We start from the raw sequence: 22,332 nt of genomic DNA, 5'->3' as shown, positions 1-22,332 counted from the left end.
GTGCTGTGCTATTCTGTAATTCTATTTATTTTCTAAAGAATCAAACAAGCAGTTGTTCTGGTGTTCAGATGAATTTGTAGCCAACTCCCAACAAGACATGAGTTTGAATCACAGGATCACTCAGACTCACTTCCTCAGTTTCCAGTCAGGCTGCTCCATGTGGCTGCAAAGAATTCCAGGGGAGATCAAAATTGCCCCAATCTTGAACTGAAACATACCTCCAGCTGCCTGTTATAGAGTGGACTGACTCATAGAGTTTGTTGAGAGGATCAGTGGAATGGTATAGGAACTGTCCTGAAATCTCCCCTCATTCCAAGGATTTAAGTCTACTTTATTTAGTTATACAATAGGCATCTTTTCTTACATTATTTTCCCTTTTGAATTTTAGTTTAGTTTTTAGTTTCTCATTCCCAGCATGTGACCTGTTGCTATTCTCTATCGATTCTGCTCTTATGTTGGATGTCAGGTGAAGTCCACTGCAAGATGATTGACTCACTATTTCATTGGCCCACTCTCTATTGGGGAAACTATCTGGCCTCTGCTTGACACCGATCCAGCTGAGATTAACCCCCTCACTATATGTAAATATGCAAGCAGGAACCTCCATCCTAACATTCCTTGACCCAACACTTCTGTGTTCACTAACATGCTCTGCCCTTGGGGCTACAAACTCAGGATGGCCTTCTTTCATTCACATAAACAACATCATTTTATTTTCTTTTGTAATGAAGAATAGACAAGACTCTCACTTGGCTACTGCAGGAGACTGTTTGAAAGCCAATAAAATGTGTTCGATGTTGATGAAGATAGCCCAGCAGGGAAAGCAGGCTATCATGAGAATGAGAATCCCTCTTTGGAGAATCACTCCAATTCGCTTCAAGTTCTTACTACCATACGTCTGAAAATCAGAGCAAAAGTTTTGTTAAAGTTCATTGTATTGATATTGACCATTCCATCACACTCTCATGGACACCATTTTTTTTCTACCAGGAATAATTGCAACAATATATTTTAAAAAAATTATTTAATATTTATCTCACATAACCAAATCCATTATGATTGGATATTACTCTTATTTAGTATTTAATGGGCCAGGTTCGTTCAGGCACAGCCACTGGAGTGTAAAGTGCACCTGAACCACTTTACATAGGCCACAGTGGAGAGAAAGGTCAAGAGAAATTGAAGATAAAAGACAAGAAAGCATGGAACGATAAAAGACTATTTGATCCATCAAGCCTTTCCTCTCCTTAAACCATCACCAGTCCATTTTACATTCTGCAGTGTAATTGGGCAGTGTGTGAAATGGGTCGCTGATTTTTATATTGGCCATTTTGCATTACCTCCCAAGTTGAATTTCACTTCCAACCTCCTTGCTTGTTAGTTCAGAATCACTGGATCATTTTCCTATCCACAGCTCAAGAGTGTCAAGGCCAATTATAGCAGCCTTGCACTCACTGAGATCAGCTGATTCAGGACACACCAGGAATTCTGCCTGTTCCTGGTCTGTGTGGCTCAAATTTCCACAGAGAATTGAGTTTCCCAAGGCCTGAACTTTAAAGATTTCTTCTTCTCTGATATAACTAATAAAGTTTTGCTCCATTAAGAGGACATCACTGTCCACTGTGCAGCCTGGAGTAAGCTGCACCTACCTGAGATATGAGTGTGTCACACGCTTGAGACAACCCGACACCTATGGAGATACCGAATACAGCTATTACCTGTACAAAAGAATTAAAGAAAAGAAACCAAACATTTAGCAATAGCATCATAGATGCCACAAGCATGCTACAAAATAATACAGGATATAACTTTTTATACAAAAGAATGAAATACCATTGTGAAATTTTAATTTTTTGCTCCTCATTCTTTCCCTTTTCTCTCTTCCTTCCTGTCAGATATCAACTCATGATACACTTTTGCTCCCTTTAGACCTGCCTATTCCAATGCTTTCCTGGCAGCACCCAATCTTTCACCCTCCCTAAAGTTGAGCTCACCCAACGGGCGGCACAGTGGCGCAGTGGTTAGCACCGCAGCCTCACAGCTCCAGCGACCCGGGTTCAATTCTGGGTACTGCCTGTGCGGAGTTTGCAAGTTCTCCCTGTGTCTGCGTGGGTTTCCTCCGGGTGCTCCGGTTTCCTCCTACATGCCAAAGACTTGCAGGTTGATAGGTAAATTGGCCATTATAAATTTCCCCTAGTATAGGTAGGTGGTAGGGAAATATAGGGACAAGTGGGGATGTGGTAGGAGTATGGAATTAGTGTAGGATTAGGATAAATGGGTGGTTGATGGTCGGCACAGACTCGGTGGGCCGAAGGGCCTGTTTCAGTGCTGTATCTCTAAACTAAAACTCTGCTGCTCATGTCCTCACCCACGCCAAATCCCTTTCACCCATATCACCCCTATGTCCTCTGATTTACATTGGCTCTCAATCCACCTGTGCCTCAAATTTAGAATTCTTATCCATGTGTTCAAATTCCTCCCTGGCCTCGCCCTTGCCTAACTCAGTAGCCTGTTCCATCCCTACAAACCTTCAGCTACCTGAAACCTCCACTCTAAATCTCTCTGTCTCTCCACTTTTCTACTTTAGGGATACTCTTTAAAACCTACCTCTTTGATCAAGCTTATGGTCACCTATCCTAATGAGTCCTTTTTGGTTTGGTGTCATTTTCTTGTCTGATTATGCTCCTGTGAAGCTTCTTGGGATGTTTTACTATGTAAAAGGTGCTATATAAATACAAGTTGTTGTTGGTGATGATACTGTTCCATGGGCCTCATCAGCCCTTGAATGCCTTGCACAACTGACCAGTCTTCATGTGTGAGCCAAGTATCTCCCAGAAGATTTATCTGCCGATGAAGAGAATTAAGACTGAGCCCAATCTCATTCTCACCTCATGTCCACACACGTCTGATTTCTGGGATGGGTCATTGTCAATGATGATGAGCTGGAATTCCTCACTGATCACAGAATCGTTAGTGCAGAAGGAGGCCATTCGGCCCATCGTGTCTGCACTGTCTCTCTGAAAGAGCAACTCCCTCAATTCCATTCCCCTGCCTTCTCCCCATAACCCTGCACATTCTTCCTTTTCGTTTAACTGTCTAATTCCCTTCTGAATGCTTCATTTGAACCTGCCTCCATCACGTTCTCAGGCAGTGCATTCCAAACCTTAACCACTCGCTGTGTGAAAAAGTTTTTCCTCATGTCACTTTTGCTTCTCTTACCAAATACTTTAAATCTGTGCCGTCTCGTTCTCAATCCTTTCACAAGTGGGAACAGTTTCTCTCTATTTACTCTGCCTGGACCCCTCATGATTTTGAATACCTCTATCAAATCACCTCTCAGCCTTCTCTTCTCCAAGGAAAACAGTCCGAACTTCTCCAATCTATCTTCATAACTGAAATTCCTCATCCCTGGAATCATTCTTGTGAATCTTTTCTGTATTCTCTCCAATACCCTCACGTCTTTCCTAAAGTGCGGTGCCCAGAATTGGATGCAATACTTCAACTGAGGCTGAACTAGTGTCTTATACAAGTTCAACATAACTTCCTTGCTCTTGTACTCTATGCCCCTATTAATAAAGCCCAGGATACTGTATGCTTTATTAACCGCTCTCTCAACCTGTCCTGCCACCTTCAATGACTTATGCACATATACACCTAGGTCCCTCTCCTCCTGCACCCCCTTTAGAATTGTACCCTTTAGACCCGGGCCACTGAAGCCAATTGCTACACTCTAGTTGCCCTTCCATTAAGAGCAGCAGGTGAAGCCCAGGCTTTTTTACAAGGAGCATTTCATCAGCTGATAAAGGCACTAAGCTTGAAACTGATAGGAAGCATTGCAATTCCACGATTTTGTAGAGGATACATTATGTTGAAAAAATGTGCAAACTCTAAGCATAAACTCACCACTGTGGCAAGACTAACTGCATCCAATTCAACTTTTCCTAAATGTCCACAGAATGCAAAGCTGACAATATTTATTAAAAATATCATCAGCTGTGACAAAAACTGAAAGGAAAAAAAAACATTAACACTGTATGTTATATTACAACAGTGACTACATTGTAAAAATACTTCATTGGCTGTAAACTAGCCAGGAATATATAAACAGATTGTAAGAGCTTTTACAACTACATAAAAAGGAGAAACTAAAGTAACATTGGTCCCTTAGAGGCAGAGACATGAAAAATTATCATGGGGAACAAGGAAATGGCAGAGACATTGAACGAATAAATATTTGTGTCCATCTTTACCGTAGAAGACACAAATTATATACTGGAAATTGAGGGCAAGCAAGGGTTTAATAAGACTGAGGAACCTAGGATAATTAACATCAGAAGAGAAAGTGTATTGGAGAAACTGAAGGGACCAAAAGCCGGCACTTCCCAAGGACCTGATGGCCTACATCCAAGAATTCTAAAAGAGGTAGCTGTAGAGATAATGGATGTGCTGGTTATGATTTTCCAAAATTCCCTAGATTCTAGAATGCTCCCAGCAGCTTGGTAGTTAGCAAATGTAATGCTGCTATTCAAGAGAGGAGGGACAGAGAAAGCAGGGAACTACAAGCCAGTTCCAGCGACCCGGGTTCGATTCTGGGTACAGCCTGTGCGGAGTTTGCAAGTTCTTCCTGTGACCGCGTGGGTTTTCGCCGGGTGCTCCGGTTTCCTCCCATAGCCAAAGACTTGCAGGTGATAGGTAAATTGGCTGTTGTAAATTGCCCCTAGGAATATGGGATTACTGTAGGGTTAGTATAAATGGGTGGTTGTTGGTCGGCAGAGACTCAGTGGGCTGAAGGGCCTGTTTCAGTGCTGTATCTCTAAATAAATAAAAAATAAAATAAAATGAATTACAATAACATACCCTGGACATTTAATTTTGATCATATTCTTTTATATCTAAAAAATAATCTAATTAAACCAATTATTTAAGGATAGACCAACTAATTACAGGTCAGTCAGCCTAACCTTTGTGGTGGGAAAATTACTGGAAAAAGTTCTGAGGGACAGGATGAATCTTCATTTACAAAGACATGGATTAATCAAAGACAGTCAGCATGGATTTATTAAGTGACGGTCGTGTCTGACAAATATAATTGAATGTTTTGAGGAGGTAACAAAAGAGGGTCAATGAGTAGTGCATTTGATGCAGTCTTTATGGATTTTAGCAAGACTTTTAATAAGGTCCCACAGGGCAGGCTGGTCACAAAAGTAAAAGCTCATGGAATCCAAGGTCAAGTGGCAAGTTTGATCCAAAATTAGGTCAGAGGCAGGAAACAAAGGGGAATGGTCGATGGGTATTTTTGTGATTAGACGGCTGTTTCTGCTGGGATTCTACAGGGCTCAGTACTAGGTCCCTTGCTTTTGGTGGTATATATTTGGACTTGTAAATAGGCAGTATGATTAAGAACTTTGCAGATGATAAAAAATTTGGCCAAGTGGTCGATAATGAAGAAGAAAGCTGTAGACAGCAGGAAGATGTCAATGGACTAGTCAGTTGGGTGGAACTGTGGCAAATGGAGTTCAATCTGGAGAAATGTGAGGTTATGCATTTGGTGAGGGCCAACTAGGCAAGGGAATACACAATAAATAGTAGGATACTGAGAAGTGTAGATGAACAGTGGGACCTTGGAGTGCATATCCACATATCCCTGAAGGTGGCTGGGCAGGTAGATAAGGTGGTCAAGAAGGCATATGGGATACTTGACTTTATTAACTGTGACACAGAATATAAGAGCTGGCAGATTATCCTGGAACTGTGTAATTAGACACTACACATTCAGCAGACTCTGTGTAGGACACTAGTTAGGCCACAGCTGGAGTATTGTGTGCAGTTCTGGTCAGTGCACCATAGGAAATTTGTGGTTGCACTATAGAGGATACAGAGGAGATTTATGAGGACTGGAGAATGAGGAAAGGTTGGATAGACTAAGGCTGTTTTCTTTGGAACAGAGCAGGCTGAGGGGAGATCTAATTGAAATGTATAAAATTATGAGGGGCCTAGATTCAGTGAATAGGAAGGCCCTATTCCCCTTGAGTAAAAGGTCCATAACCAGGGGGGAAGGATTTAGGGTAAGAGGTAGGAGGCTTAGAGGGGATTCAAGGGGAAATTCTTTCAACCAGAGGATGGTGGGTTCTGGAACTCACTGCCTGAAAGGGTGGTAGATGCAGATACTCTCATAATATTGAAAAAGTACTTGGATATGCACTTGAAGTGCCGTAAACTGCAAGGTTACAGACCAAGAGCTGGAAAATGGGACTGGGCTGGATGGCTAATTGGCGGCTGGTGCAAGCAAACAGCCTCCTCCCTTGCTGTAAATTTCTATGATTCTATGATTCTTTATTTCTTACTGAAAACAGTTGCCTTTTCCTTCTCAAAAGGTGATGCAATTTTCAGGCGATTTCATTGAGGTTTTCAAGATTATGTGGGAAAGTGGCAACGTTGATCAGGCAAAATCTTCCACTTTGATGACGGGTTCAAATATCAGGATACACAAGTTAGGAATTATTGTCTTTGAAGTATTTAAACAAAGTGAAGCAGAACATTTTCACCTTCAATTGCGGAATAAGTTAGCATGCACGGCCATTGCAGTAGATTCTCTAAACAGGTTCAATATTGTATAAATGGAATCAGTGAAGGGAATTTTATAAATAGGCACAGTGATGACCATTGTATAAATTGGTTAATTGAAGGGGCTTATATAATTGGGCGGAGTGAAATGAATTGTACACATGATTTCATTGAAAGAGATTGTACAATGGGTTCGGTAGACAATTAGATACGTTTTGGGAGAGAGCGGAGAGTGAAGGATGAGATGTTAGACGGGTGTAATCTCACCACTGGCCCAGCCAGTCTGGAAATATTTTTCACTTCCTGCCAGAAGTTGACGGGTGTCAAGCTCTTCATTTTCCTCAGTAACAGGTTGCCGCGTGTCTCGGTAACATTACCAGAGCTTAGTTGCATTGAATTCTCCATTTTTTCAATTCTTCACTGCAAAGGAAAAATAAACCAGTTATTTTACTTCTCATGTTTGGGTTTCCCCTCCCCCCACACTCCCATCCCACCAAACAGCCCAAATTATGTTACCCCTCTCCATTCGGTTTTATCATCCTGCTTTTGATGTAGTATGTGGTTACATCCTTAAATCTATGTCCACACTAAACTTTTGGTCAAGATTAGTTTTTAATAAGCATCTCTTCAGAGCTGCAGGTGTTGCACCATCTACATTTAGCGTTCAATGCTTTTGCAGGATTTCTACATAAAGTAATCAATTATTAATTATGTCAGTTTTTAAAACTTCCATCACCATTGATAACATAACTTAATAAATAAAATGATTTAATGCTGCATTTTGACTGGTCAAGCAAACAGTTCGTTCGGCAGACTCTACAAACGAGTGTGGAGCAACCACAGCCTCAGAGCACAGACCAAACTCAAAGTGTACAAAGCCATAGTCCTCATCACCCTTCTGTGTGGTGCCGAGTCATGGGTCCCATACCACCTTCTAGAGCACTTCCATCAGTGCTGCCTCTGCAGCATCCTCATGATCCGCTGGCAGGACCGCACCACAAACATTGAAGTCCTGGAAACAGCCAACATCACCAGCATTGAGGCCATCCTCCTACAAAGCCAACAGCGTTGGGGGGGGTCGCGTTGCCCAGATGGACGACAGTCGCCTGCCCAAGATTGTGTTGTATGGAGAGCTGACCACTGGTAAACAGAACAAAGGGGCCCCACGCAAACGTTTCAAGGACTTCCTAAAGAAGTCCCTCTCCATGTGCCACATCGACCATCGCCAGTGGGAAGCGCAGGCCATAGATCATGATGCCTGGAGATGCCACATCAGGAGGGCTACAGACACCTTTGAGGCTGAGCGAAGAACCAGCATGAAAGAGAAAAGGTGGAGAAGGATAGATCCAATTTCCCCCAGCAGCAACAACACCTTCACTTGTACCCACTGTGGGAGAATCTGCCGGTCACTGATAGGCCTGACTAGTCACCAGCGGGCCTGCAACCGATGACTACAACTTTCCCAAAATCTTTGTGTGCAAAGAAATGGCAAGAGAGCTGACTGGTGTCCACTTTGAGGTAGAGCAGGGGTGAAGAATGTACTCAATACGTTGTGTAGCATGTGAACTAACTGAGGAGTAGAACTCGTATTATGTCCATTAGAGAGGTTTCAGATACAATTGTCATTTTTTGTCAATATTGATACACCCAAAACTTTGCTTCTGAGGTAAAGTTGCTGAGATTCACTTATTTCCAGTGTTTGTGTGTTTTTTATTTAATTCTCAGGATATGGGTGTGGTTGACAAGGCCAGACATCTATTGGCCGTCCCTTGATGACCATTGAGCAGCTGGTGGTGAGACTTCTTAAACTGTTGCAGTCCATGTGAGAAAAGTTCTCTGACAATGCTGCCTCACTGTAGGTAACAGTCCTAGTCCTTAAATTCAACAAGTTTACAAACACCATTTACTTCAAACAATAATAGATACAGAAGAGTGGAGAAGGAGGTGGACTAGCTGTTAAGGAAAGTGTTCATTTTGGATCCTTATCTTCTCTGTACTACTAAACCTGATTGACTTAAAAAAGTAAGAATTTGGAGAAAAACCTTTCTAGGTAAGAGGATGGTGTCCTAATCTAAGTGCCACCTACACACTTGCGGCTTAATGTTTGTGAAAACTAAACTACTTCAATGTAAGCAGCCAAATGGATACAGTAGTGGTTACATGAGCATTGCTTTGCACATTGAAGCTAACCTGCAATTTGTTAAACTTTAAGGTATTTAATTATCGAATGCATAATCTGACAAGTGCTGCTTAAATTCTATATTCTGTTACAAGTTGATTGAGTCAGAAAGAAAGTAAGAAAGATAAAAAGACGGCCAATAAACTACTTCTGAATGTAGTCACTGTTGTAATGTAGAAAATGCCAATTTGTGCACAGCAAGCTCCCACAAACAGCAATATGATAATGATCAGATGATTTGTTTTAATGATGTTGATTGAGGGATAAATATTTGCCAGGACACTGGGAGAACTCCCCTGCTCATCTTTGAAATGGTGCCATGGGATCTCTTGTCCATCTCTTGTCTATGCCTTTGGCTGATAAATGATGCATAGAATAAGGGATCAATCAATAAAATGGTCAATTAAAGATAATTCTGCTGATCCAATGGGTAAATGCAATGTCTGGCCTGTTACTAACATACAGATATACAGGGAAGGTGCCATAGTCCAAATCCCAGTCGGTGCAGTCTTGGCATTTCTCAGTGTGGGACTGTGATTGGGCTGCTATGATTGGTCTGAGTACCCCTGGGTTATAGAGTCATAGAGTCATACAGCATAGAAACAGGCCCTTCGGCCCACCGCGTCCATGCCAACCATAATGCCTATCTATACTAATCCCACCTGCCTGCATTAATTCCATATCCCTCTATGCCTTGCTCATTTAAGTACCTGTCCAGATGCCTCTTAAATGTTGCTACTGTTCCTGCTTCCACCACCTCAGGCAGCTCGTTCCAGATACCCACTATTCTTTGTGTGAAAAATGTTACCCCTTTGATCTCCTTTAAACCTCCTCCCATTCACCTTAAATCTATGCCCTCTAGTTTTAGTCACCCCTACCATGGGAAACAGACTCTGGCTATCTACCCTATCTATGCCTCTCATAATTTTATATACCTCTATCATGTCCCCTCTCAGCCTCCTTCGCTCCAGGGAAAACAGACCCAGCCTATCCAATCTCTCTTTATAACTCAAGCCCTCCAAACCAGGCAACATCCTTGTGAATCTTTTCTGCACCCTCCCTAGCTTAATCACATCTTTCCTGTAGTGCGGCGACCAGAACTGCACACAGTACTCCAAATGCGGCCTAACCAACTTCATGTACAACTGTAACATGACGTCCCGACTCTTGTACTCAATGCCTCGGCCAATGAAGGCAAGCATGCCATACGCCTTCTTCACCACCCTGTCTACCTGTGTACTTGCACCCCAAGGTCTCTCTGCTCAACAACACTCCCCAGAGCCCTGCCATTCACTGTATATGTCCTGCCCTGGTTTAACTTCCCAAAATGCATCACTTCGCACTTGTCTGTGTTAAATTCCATTTTTTTTAAAGAGATACAGCACTGAAACAACCTTTCGGCCCACCGAGTCCGTGCCGACCAACCACCACCCATTTATACTAACCCTACAGTAATCCCATATTCCCTAATACCTACCTACACTAGGGGCAATTTACAACGGCCAATTTACCTATCACCTGCAAGTCTTTGGCTGTGGGAGGAAACCAGAGCACCCGGCGAAAACCCACGCGGTCACAGGGAGAACTTGCAAACTCCGCACAGGCAGTACCCAGAATTGAACGCGGGTCCCTAGAGCTGTGAGGCTGCGGTGCTAACCACTGTGCCAATCCCTTGCCCACTTTCCCAGTTGATCTATATCCTGTTGTAACCTTAGACAACCTTCTTCACTGTCCACTATACCACTAATTTTGGTGTCATCTGCAAACTTACTAATCATGCCCCTTACATTCACATCCAAGTCATTAATATGTGTGACATACAACAGAGGGCCCAGCACTGATCCCTGCGGCACACCACTGGTCACCGCCTCCAATCTGAAAAACAACCCTCCACTACCATCCTCTGCCTCCAATCACCAAGCCAATTTTATATCCAATTTGCTAGCTCACCCTGGATCCCATGTGTTCGAACCTTCTGGACCAGCCTACCCTCCGGGACCTTGTCAAAGGCCTTGCTAAAGTCCATGTAGACAATGTCCATCGCCCTTCCCTCGTCAATCCTTTTGGTCACCTCTTCGAAAAACTCAATCAAATTCTTGAGGCACGATTTCCCACGCACAAAGCCATGCTGACTATCCCTAATCAGACCTTGCCTTTCCAAATGCATATAAATCCTGTCTCTCAGGAACCCTTCCAATAACTTTCCCACCACTGATGTAAGCCTCACCGGCCTGTAGTTCCCTGGCTTATCCCTGCTGCCTTCTTAAATAAAGGCACAGCATTAGCTATCCTGCAGTCTTCCGGTACCTCACCCGTGGCTGACAATGATACAAAAATCTTTGCCAGGGCCCCAGCAATCTCCTCCCTTGCTTCCCATAGCATCCTAGGATACACCTGGTCAGGCCCTGGGGATTTATCCATCTTAATGCGCTTCAAAACCTCCAACATCTCCTCCTTTGTAATGTTGATATGCTCCAGGATATCACTGTTCCCTCCCTTGAACTCACTAGCTTCCATGACCTTCTCCATGGTAAATACGGATGAGAAATATTCATTTAAGACTTCGCCCATTTCCTGTGGCTCCACACATAGATTACTACACTGATCCTTAAGGGGACCTACTCTCTCCCTAGCTACCCTTTTACTCTTAATATACTTATAGAATCTTTTAGGATTCTCCTTTATCTTATCTGCCAGGGAAATCTCATGGCCTGTTTTCGCCCTCCTAATTTCCTTCTTAAGTGTAGTCCTACATCCCCTATACTCCTCGAGGGACTTGCTTGATCCCAGCTGCCTATACCTGACATATGCCTCCTTCTTTGTCCTGACCAGACACTCAATATCCCTCGTCAACCAAGGTTTGAGGAGGTGGGGGTGAAAAAAAATCTGCCAGGGCTCCCACTCCAGATCATTATCCAGTGACCCTTGGACATCGGATAAATACAGGATCAAGTATGGCTGTGATGCACTCAGCCAAACAACCCACCGACATTCACTGCTTAGGTTTCAATGCACGAGGAATGCCTACTCCAGACAGGCACCTGAGTGCAGCTGATCCCTGCAGAATCTACCACAGGATGGATTTGAAGAAGGGTGTGCTGCCTGTTCCTGGTCAGCTCAATTGGTTTAATTGAATTTTTTGAGGAATTCAGCGTGCAGTTAAAGGACACGGCACGGATTGTAATCTTTATGTACTTTCAGAGGGTACCATAAAAGAAAGATAGGAAGAGAAAGTCTTGAATTTATATAGCACCTTTTTTAACCTCAGGCTCTTCCAAAGCACTTTATAAATTTCCCATTGGCATCTTCTTCCAGACAGGCTTTTTAAAAAACCATTGCAATGTTAGTTTCACAGCTGACAGGTGCTGGGCGTGGGAACAGCGCATTCCGAACGTTGGCCAGATTCAGGGATTTCTGGTAGGCTTTTTTTTTTAAATGTCGAAACCCACCGGAAAACCCTGAATCTGTCTGAAATTCGGAAGCTGCTGTTCCCGCTCCCAGCACCTGTCATCTGTGAATCTGACATTGCAATTTTTATAAAAACTGACCAACCACAAAGCTGCTCTGCTGAGCATTTCTGCTCTCTGCAACTGTCAGAGAGAGAGAGGGGGGATAGAGAGACAGAGAGAGAGACAGAGCGACATAAATAGAGGGGCAGAGAGAGAGCGCAGAGAGAGAGATGGGGCAGAGAGAGAGGGGGGCAGAGAAAGAGAGAGAGAGAGGGGCAGAGAGAACGAGGACGGCATAGAGAGGGGGGAACAACACAGAGGGGGGGACACTGAGAGGGGGAATACAGGAAGACAGAGATAGATAGATAGAGAGAGAAAGACAGACAGACAGAGAAGGGAGAGAGTGATCAAGATCACTCCTGACAGATGGACGTCTATCTGGAATATTCCACAATACAACAAGCGTGCAGGCAAACATTGACTACTTGTGCAAGCAAAGAAATGCCAGGTATCTCACTAATTCAGTGTTCAACCACAGTGATAAGAAAGTAAGTCAATAAGTTAGTCTTCTAATTTAAGGCTTCTTCACAAAAATGCAAATTTATTATTGCTTTATTAATAAGATACATTTTTTATGCCTTTATCATTCTAAAATGTCACACTCGCCCCTGTGTAAGACAAATATTATAATGTTGCACCCCACGTGAAAAGATTGGACACCCCCACTCCAAGACGTTAGCCTTGAGTTTCAAAATAACCTAGCAGCTAGGTTATTTTAAAACACAAGTTTAAAGGTCTGTGTTATGTAAACTAATTTAAAAATGTCAAAAGTCACTTAGGGAATGCCTTGATTTCTATGTTGTGGCATGCATTACTTTCACTTATGAGACAAGCTCAGTGACATATTGAAAGTTGCTGAACGTTTATAAATGTCACAATTCATCTGCCATCCGTTTAGGTCATTGGCAGGAAAAGCCAAGAAATCTCCAGAAGTCAGCACTGTAAGTTCCTCATAAGTATAAGAATATAGTGTAATGGGGCTGAGTGGTATCGGCAAATGTTGCTGACCCATATACAATAGTTAGTAAATACAATGTAATGGATAGCTTTAATAAACCTTAATCTATGATGAACTGTCTATTATGCATTTGCAGTTTAAAAAACTGTCGGGGATGACGTAGTAAAAATTTCAATGACCATTTTGGAAACAGTCATCACCTGATTTTTTTGCTGCAAATTGGATTAAAGGACAAGTTTTACAAGTATGTCAAAGATCAGTAACTATAATGAGCATCATTTACTCTGCAGTTTGAGGGCAGATAACCTGAGTGGCCAATGTCATTTGAAAGTTGTCAGTATCATATAATTACATTACGTTAACAGTGTACCTTTGCTAACAGGTCATAGATTTGGCTTGGACATAAATTGGTTAGTTTGGAGTGCAATAGATAGTGATTAAACATTTTGTAACTGAATAATACATGCAGTAACAACCACTCAACATTTTGCAGAAATGTTTTTTCTTAATAATTATCTTGTCAGAGCTGAATCGGAATTGACTATGATAGACTGAGATGTAAACACAAGTGAATTTAAGAGAATTACTTTATTGGAGGAACTGAAGAGCGCTCTTTAGTTGTAATTGTGTTTATCTAATTTTGTCACTAGCTTTGATGAACAAATTACATTTTGTTATTCTGTTATTTCTGTATTTTAGAAACCAGGGCTGGAATTTTATGCCCCGCCCCACCAAAGAGGGTGTTGGGGGAGGCTTTGGAGGTCTTTCCCGACCCGTTCCCACCACCGTTTTATGCGAGGCGGCGGTGGCGCAAACTGGGCTGCCCGCCCCAAGCCAATCAAGGCCCTTAAGTGGCAGTTAATGGTCACTTAAGGGTCTCTGCCTGCCACCATGGGGATTTTACCCTTGGCCGGTCGGGCGGCCCAAGCCTGTGAAAAGCTACCTGACAAAAGCAGGCAGCTTTCTGATGGCCTGGGGTGGGGCCTTCATGATTATGCACCCTCTCTGTCCATTTATGCCCCACTCTGCTTTTCTGTTTCAAATGACTCTTCTGAAGTGCTATCTGCTTCATCCTATAAAATTCTCCTGATTTGGAGATCACTGCCCTTTTGTTGGCTCTCCTGTCTTCAGACACATATTGCAATCAGGTGGTGATGCAGTGTGAGAAATGGTTTGTCTTCCTATTGCTGATTTTTCTACTGCCTCACCTCAGTAACAATCCTTTCTTGAGTTTCGTGGTTTATTGGATAAATTTGCATTCCTAATACAGTGTGAATCCACAGAGGTCATTCGATTAGGTCCATCTACCACCCTCTGACATAGTGTAGCTAACTTTATTCTGTCAACAAAAGTAATTCGCTTTGGCAAGGCCTATTATTTTGCTTGCTAGCTAGCTAATACAGTTGTCCTGCTCTCCATTGATGGTTGTATGGTTAGCAACTTTATTTGTAGGGAGAAATGTGTTTTAAATTGGACTGTGTTTTTATGGCATTAGATTGACTATACCCTTTATATACAGAATAATTGCCCCATGTCCATGGCTGAGTCAATAACTTTGCCAAATGTCCATGGTGCAACATGTCGGTGCCTATCTCTGTTCCAGCATCTGCAGTATTTTGCTTTTGAATCTGTTTTAGTATTAGTTGAGGGATACTGGGAGACATCCCCTTCTCTTTATCGAATTGTATCTTTTACATCCATTGCCTTGCGAACAATGCTCACATCCCATGAATGAATATATGAAAAAAACGCAGGGCAGATGGGCCCTTGGTTTAATGACACATCCGAAAGATGGCACCTCTAACAGTGCAGCAGTCCCTCAGTACTGCATTGGAGTGCCAGCCTGGATTATATGCTCAAGTATCTGATTGGGGGACTTGAACCAATGACCTTCAGAGGCAAGAGGGCTGTCACTGAATCATGGCTGACAACTCTATGTGAAAATACAGGGTATTAAAAATAAAGTCGCTTCATTGATAGGGGAATGGCTAATAGGGGACAGAAAAGAAAGATTAGGGATGGCAGGCAGATAGTGGATGTGGATAATGGTATGACCCAGGGATCTGCAAATCTTTTGTTTTCCATTTGTATGAATTATTTGGAGATAGACTCAAGAGGAATTAGACCAAATAATGATACCAAGATAGGGGAGAGACACAGCACACACTGAATAAGAGAGGCAGGAGCTTGCAGGAGGACTTAGACAGGTTAAAGAGTGGGTAAGAAGGTGACAAATACAGTTGAATGCAGCGAAATGTGAATTATCTGAAGGGAAAAAGTGAAATGAAGTGTATACTAAATGTCAAAACAATCTATCTCAGTGCCTTTGCAAGTAATCTGTTCCATAGATTCACCGGCCTCTGTGTAATGTAACGATATCTGAACTCTCTGTTAATCTTCCTCAGATTAATTTAAATCTCTGTCCCCTTACTATAGAGCTTGCCATTATATCAACCGTATTATTACGATAAACTTTAAAAGCAAACACTTGATTATGGGATTTGCAGCACATTTACTTTTACATAACCATTACCAAATGCAACCATGTAGTGTCAGCATTGGGTAAGTTTAAATCCCCTTTGATGTGTGAAACTCCATTAAGTTTGAGGGCAGGTTGATATAATTATTGAAGGATGATGCCCACTTGGTCACTGAACATGTCTGCCCCATTGATTTGTTTATTACCTTTCAATTATTACCTGCAGGTCTATTACCTGCAATTTCGGAAATTGTCCAAAGACTTCCCACAAGCCAGCATTGTTCTTATTTGGCCCCCTTTCCTCTCCTGAATCTCAGATTTATGTTGAGTTATCCAATCGCAGCTGAGTTGGAGGTTGAGGTGATACAGGGTCACAGTTACCCTGAGCCAGTGATAGGGTAAATGAGCCTGGATTCCTGCTCCTGATCACTATGCAGTAATCCCTGCTGGAAAGTGTGAGCAAGATCAGGATCAATTGTGACGCTAATCACAGCCAAATAGCTTGCTGATATTCACTAATCATCTTACAAATAAAGAATGGCTACTTCAGCAAGCTACTGGAGGGGAAATCACACACAGTGTGAATCAACATCTTCATGAGAGGAGGCGAGGGAGAAGGAATGTTTAAATGCACCCATATTAATAATGGCTATTTTTTACCTGAATTGTTTAGTGAGTTTTTAAATATAAATAATGACAGTGTATGGAAGCAGCTGTATAAAACATACACTCTTCAAACACTTCAAAGATAAAAGTATGTGGGATAACTACAGCAGAATAACTACTTGCACTTTGCTGCCCTCTTGAATACAAAGAAGGATTTGTTATTGACAACAGACCAGGACAATCAACATAATTGCTCATCTCTTTGTCTTCTGCAACAACTTGACCCAATCCGTTTACGAAAATTTAGAATCTAGTTATCAAGCATGACTACTTGTATACCCTGTGTGGAAGTTGTTTTTTGACTTCTTTCTTGTCCAGGGGAAACAGTCCTTTAATGAAATGGTTTGTGACAAAATGTATGTTGTGTTGAATCACACACAACTGTTCTTCCCCCAGCTGGAAATGAAATAGTTATAAGAGGCTACAAGGTCAACTCCTGTCTATTTGATTTATGGCTTATGTTTGGCAGCCTCAGATCATTGGTTCCTGACCTATGGCCATATCTTTCCTGTTGTCTTGGAAATGGACAAACCAGTCCCTTCCAAGCTTCAACAGCAACAACAATGGATGGTATTGTATAGCATGAATAGTTCTTTACAAATAAAATATATTTTTAAAAATTGTATTCCATACGAGGCCAAAAAACTTCTCATCCGAAGATTGTAGAGTTCTGAGATGCAGAAGGATCTAGTGCATGAATCGCAAAAGGTTTAGTATGCAGGTTCAGCAAGTAATTAGGAAAGCTAATAGAATGTTATCATTTATTGGGAGGGGAATTGAATACAAAAATAGGGAGGTTATGCTTCAGCTATACAGGGCATTGGTGAGACCACACTTGGAGTACTGTGTACAGTATTGGTCTCCTTACTTAAGGAAGGATGTAAATGCATTGGAAGCAGTTCAGAGAAGGTTTACGAGACTAATACCTGGAATGAGCCGGTTGTCTTACGAGGAAAGGTTGCTAAGCTTGTATCTGCTGGAGTTTAGAAGAGTAAGAGGCGACTTGATTGAAACATATAGGATCCTGAGGGGTCTTGACAGGGTGGAAAGGATGTTTCCCCTTGTGGGAGAATCTAGAACTAGGGGTCACTGTTTAAAAATAAGGGGTCGCCCATTTAACACAGAGATGAGGAGAATTTTTCTCTCTCAGAGGGTCGTGAGTCTTTGGAACTCTCTTCCTCAAAAGGCTGTGGAAGCAGAGTCTTTGAATATTTTTAAGGCAGAGGTAGATAGATTCTTGATAAGCAAGGGGGTGAAAAGTTATCAGGGGTAGGCGGGAATGAGGTTACAATCAGATCAGCCATGATCTTATTGAATGGTGGAGCAAGCTCAAGCGACTGAGTGGCCTACTCCTGCTCCTAATTCGTATGTTCAAAGTCTTTTTCTTTTGTGCGTGTGTGTGGATAATTTTTCAGGCTTTCACTGAGCTATTTTTGTTCCTTTAATGCCTTAAAAAGAAAAAAAAAGACTTGCATTTCCATAGAACCTTTGACAACCATTGGAAGTCTCAAAGTGCTTTCCAGCCAATGATGTAATTTTCAAGTGTGGTCACTGTTGTAATGTAGGAATGTTGTAATGTTGGCTTTCATCCCTTTACTGAGGCAATATCCATGTATTATCCACTAATTTACACCCGTTTATTACTTTTCAAGAAAACTGATTGCTGGCCATTCAACCATTTAATGTTGCCCTGTGATATGGTTCTTGACTCCGACAGCTGTGGCTCAGTGTGGTTACCCTCCTGCTTCTGAGCCATAGGGCAGTACTGAGGGAGTGCAGCACTGTTGGAGGTGCCCTCTTTAGGAGGAGACATTAAATGGAGGCCCAGTCTGACCTCTCAGATGGGCGTACAAGATCCAATGCCACTATTTTGAAGAAGATCAGAGGTGTTTTCCCTGGTGTCCTGGCCAATATTTATCCCTCAGCCAACATCACAAAATCAGATTATCTTGTCATTGTCACATTGCTGTTTGTGGGAGCTTGCTATGCGCAAATTGGCTGCCATGTTTCTGACATTATAACAGTAACTACACTCCAAAAGTACTTCACTAACTCTAAAGCACTTTGTGACATCCTGAGATTATGAAAGGCACTATATAAATGAAAATTTTCTATCATCCGTGCAGCTTAGGCACAGCATGTTTAAGAACAGACAATAGTGGCAGTATATGACTTAAATCATTGCCATAAAAATGCATTCAAAGAAACAGAAATTAAACAGCATCTCACAGTGGGAATAAATTATTTTTAAATATTGCGATAAGACATCAGAAAAATTACTTTGTTTCTCAATGCACCTAAAATTCTAGGTTTCAGTTTAGGCCTATTTTGAACCAACACAATTCAAGGAAATTTGTGTGTCGGACCCTTTAGCCTGCGGGGAGGGGTGGTGAAGCCGTTAAAATGAGCCGAGGTGTGCTGGGGCAGAGGGATCAATAGATGGGGTAAAAGCTCAGGGAAATTCAGCTGTAATCTAATTACCCTTGCATTTGTGCCTGGGTTTTCTCAATCTTTTACACTACGTGTGTCTCTGGGTGCAAAGGCGAAGGAAATTTACCCTTTTCGTGGGGAAGCCCCTTCCCAGTAGGGCAGTAAAATAAAAGCAAAATACTGCAGATGCTGGAAAGCTGAAATAAAAACAGAAAGTGCTGGAAATACTCAGCAGGTCTAGCAGCATCTGTGGCGAGAGAAGCAGAGTTAACGTCTGTGACCTGTTAACTCTGTTGCTCTCTCCACAGATGCTGTCAGACCTGCTGAGTATTTCCAGCACTTTCTGTTTTTATCCCAGCAGGACAGTCTGGTAAAAATGATACCTCAAATTCTTTCCTGAAAAAAATGCTTCTCACTTATTCCTCATCAATGCTTCCATTTCCAGTCCTAAATTTATGTTCTCTCCTTAGAAAGGCTTTACAGTGTTCCATTTTATGTTACGGCAAAGCCTTTCTCTCATGGATTCTCTTTACCCCATTCGTTCTCTGTTTTCCTTTTGCACTTTCTATATTAGTTTAGTTTAGTGATACAGCACTGAAACAGGCCCTTCGGCCCACCGAGTCTGTGCCAACCATCAACCACCCATTAATACTAATCCTACACTAATTCCATATTCCTACCACATCCCCACCTGTCCCTATATTTCCCTACCACCTACCTATACTAGGGGCAATTTTATATATAATGGCCAATTTACCTATCAACCTGCAAGTCTTTTGGCATGTGGGAGGAAACCGGAGCACCCGGAGGAAACCCACGCAGACACAGGGAGAACTTGCAAACTCCACACAGGCAGTACCCAGAATTGAACCCGGGTCGCTGGAGCTGTGAGGCTGCGGTGCTAACCACTGCGCCCACTGTGCCGCCCATATTCTGCTTGATCCTGTGCTGTATTACGAATTTGACATATATCATAGAATGATACAACACAAAAGGAGGCCATTTGCCCCTTCGTGCCTGTGCTGGCTCTTTGAAAGAGCTTGATTTTAAAATTCTCATCCTTGTTTTCAAATCCATCCATGGTCTTGCCCCTTCCCTATCGCTGTAATCTCCTCCAGCCCCAGAATCCTCTTGAAATATCTGCACTGCTCTTAACTCTGGCCTCTTGTGCATCCCTGATTTTAATCGCTCCGTCATTGGTGTCCGTGCCTTCAGTTGCCTCGGCCCCAAACTCTGGAATTCCCCTCCCTACACCTCTCTGCCTCGCTTTCCTCCTTTAAGACCTTGAAATCAACCTCTTTGACCAAGCTTCGGGTCATCTGTCCTAATATCTCCTTTTGTGTTTGGGTATCATACTTCATTTTATAACAACCCTGTCAAGCCTCTTGGGACGTTTTATTACCTTAAAGACGCTGTATAAATATTAGTTGTTGTTGAGCTATCCAATTCATGCCATTCCCCATAGCCCTGCAGAATTTCCCCCTTTCAAGTATTTTGTCCAAAGTTTTTCATTTTTTGCAAAAAGTTTTATTCTTTATAACAGGGGGAAAAGTCTTGCTGAAGGAGAAATTTGCTGTTGGAACCAATAGGAGTGCTGGAGCTTAGCTTTGCTATGTCCTACAGGGTGGGAGTGGATACAGGGAGACACAGAGAGGAGGGGGTAAGATTAGAGAATCCAAGAAGAATCAAAGGAAATATTTCTTGTGAATTAATTGCATTCCAACCTGAAGAAGAATCCCCCCCCCCCCCCCTTTCACAATCCCCACCCTCCCTTTCTCTCTCTTGTTTTGTTGATTTTGTTACTGTTGTAAAGATGTCTGAGCTGGTTTGCGAGTTGCTGGGGGAGCGGCTGACGGATCGCGATCAGGCCGAGGTGGAGAGCTCTCCGCTGGGCTCCGACGGCCGGCTCCTCGCCCTCTACTTCGGCTGCAGCTGGAGCGCCTCGTGTAAGCAGTTCAACGCGGCGCTCGGCGACTTCTACAGCCGCTTCAAGCAAGGGGAGAACGGCGACAAGCTGGAGGTAGTGTTCATCAGCTCCGAGGAGGATCACAAACCGTGGCAGGAGTTCGTTGGCCAGATGCCCTGGCTGGTACTGCCTTTCCAGGACAAGGAGAGGAAGGTAAGTGAGGGGAGGGGATACAGTATTGTACATGGGGATACAGTTTATTGTACACAGGGAAGAGGGGATACAGAATTGTACATGGGGATACAGTTTATTGTACACAGGGAAGAGGGGATACAGTATTGTACACGGAAGAGGCGATACAGTATTGTACACAGGGAAGAGGGGATACAGAATTGTACATGGGGATATAGTATTGCACACGGAAGAGGGGATACAGTTTATTGTACACAGGGAAGAGGGGATACAGAATTGTACATGGGGATATAGTATTGCACATGGAAGAGGGGATACAGAATTGTACATGGGGATACAGTTTACTGTACACAGGGAAGAGGAGATACAGTATTGTACACAGGGAAGAGGGGATACAGAATTGTACATGGGGATATAGTATTGCACACGGAAGAGGGGATACAGAATTGTACATGGGGATACAGAATTGTACATGGGGATATAGTATTGCACATGGAAGAGGGGATACAGAATTGTACATGGGGATACAGTTTATTGTACACAGGGAAGAGGAGATACAGTATTGTACATGGGGATATAGTATTGCACACGGAAGAGGGGATACAGAATTGTACATGGGGATACAGTTTATTGTACACAGGGAAGAGGGGATACAGAATTGTACATGGGGATATAGTATTGCACACAGAAGAGGGGATGCAGTATTGTACATGGGGATACAGTATTGTACACAGAAGAGGGGATACAGTATTGTACACAGGGAAGAGGGGATGCAGAATTGTACACAGGAAAGAGGGGATACATATTGTACATGGACTAGGGGATACAGTATTGCATACAGGGAAGAGGGGATACAGTATTGTACATGGACTAGGGGATACAGTATTGCACACAGGGAAGAGGGGATATAGTATTGTACATGGACTAGGGGATACAGTATTGCACACAGGGAAGAGGGGATATAGTATTGCACGCATGGAAGAGGAGATATAGTATTGTACGTGGACTAGGGGATACAGTATTGCACACAGGGAAGAGGGGATATAGTATTGCACGCATGGAAGAGGAGATATAGTATTGTACATGGACTAGGGGATACAGTATTGCATACAGGGAAGAGGGGATACAGTATTGTACAGGGGGATATAGTATTGTACATGGACTAGGGGATACAGTATTGCGCACAGGGAAGAGGGGATACAGTATTGTACATGGACTAGGGGATAGAGTATTGCACACAGGGAAGAGGGGATATAGTATTGCACGCATGGAAGTGGGGATATAGTATTGTACATGGACTAGGGGATACAGTATTGCACACAGGGAAGAGGGGATATAGTATTGCACGTATGGAAGAGGGGATATAGTATTGTACATGGACTAGGGGATACAGTATTGCATACAGGGAAGAGGGGATACAGTGTTGCATACAGGGAAGAGGGGATACAG

At 42.7% G+C, this 22,332-nt stretch overlaps 2 protein-coding genes across 5 annotated transcripts in view; one reads left to right on the top strand and one right to left on the bottom strand.

The window, feature by feature from the left end:
• Positions 1–6,975, bottom strand: part of LOC137346784 (multidrug and toxin extrusion protein 1-like) — a 59,400-nt gene extending 52,425 nt beyond the window's left edge. Inside the window, exons 1-4 of the mRNA XM_068010627.1 lie at positions 6,832–6,975; positions 3,904–4,005; positions 1,650–1,718; positions 750–898 (exon numbers count right to left, since the gene is read on the bottom strand). Of these exons, the coding sequence (XP_067866728.1) occupies positions 750–898; positions 1,650–1,718; positions 3,904–4,005; positions 6,832–6,969 (458 nt within the window). The 5' untranslated portion in view covers positions 6,970–6,975. The remainder of the gene's footprint in view (positions 1–749; positions 899–1,649; positions 1,719–3,903; positions 4,006–6,831) is intronic.
• Positions 1–22,332, top strand: part of nxn (nucleoredoxin) — a 312,185-nt gene that overhangs the window by 67,593 nt on the left and 222,260 nt on the right. The window contains exon 1 of one of the 4 annotated variants that reach the window (XM_068010621.1): positions 20,387–20,904. The exons of 1 other annotated variant lie outside the window; for it this stretch is intronic. In XM_068010621.1, coding sequence (XP_067866722.1) covers positions 20,398–20,904 — 507 coding nt within the window. In that variant the 5' untranslated portion in view covers positions 20,387–20,397. Of the gene's footprint in view, positions 1–20,386; positions 20,905–22,332 lie in introns of those variants that run through there. 2 more of the 4 variants (XM_068010623.1, XM_068010622.1) reach the window with 2 other exon arrangements.

The sequence above is a fragment of the Heterodontus francisci genome, chromosome 30 (assembly GCF_036365525.1).
Source record: "Heterodontus francisci isolate sHetFra1 chromosome 30, sHetFra1.hap1, whole genome shotgun sequence".
In the NCBI taxonomy this organism is placed as follows: Eukaryota; Metazoa; Chordata; class Chondrichthyes; order Heterodontiformes; family Heterodontidae; genus Heterodontus; species Heterodontus francisci.
Note: the sequence above shows the minus strand (reverse complement) of the source record. Positions and strands in the feature narration are given on the sequence as shown.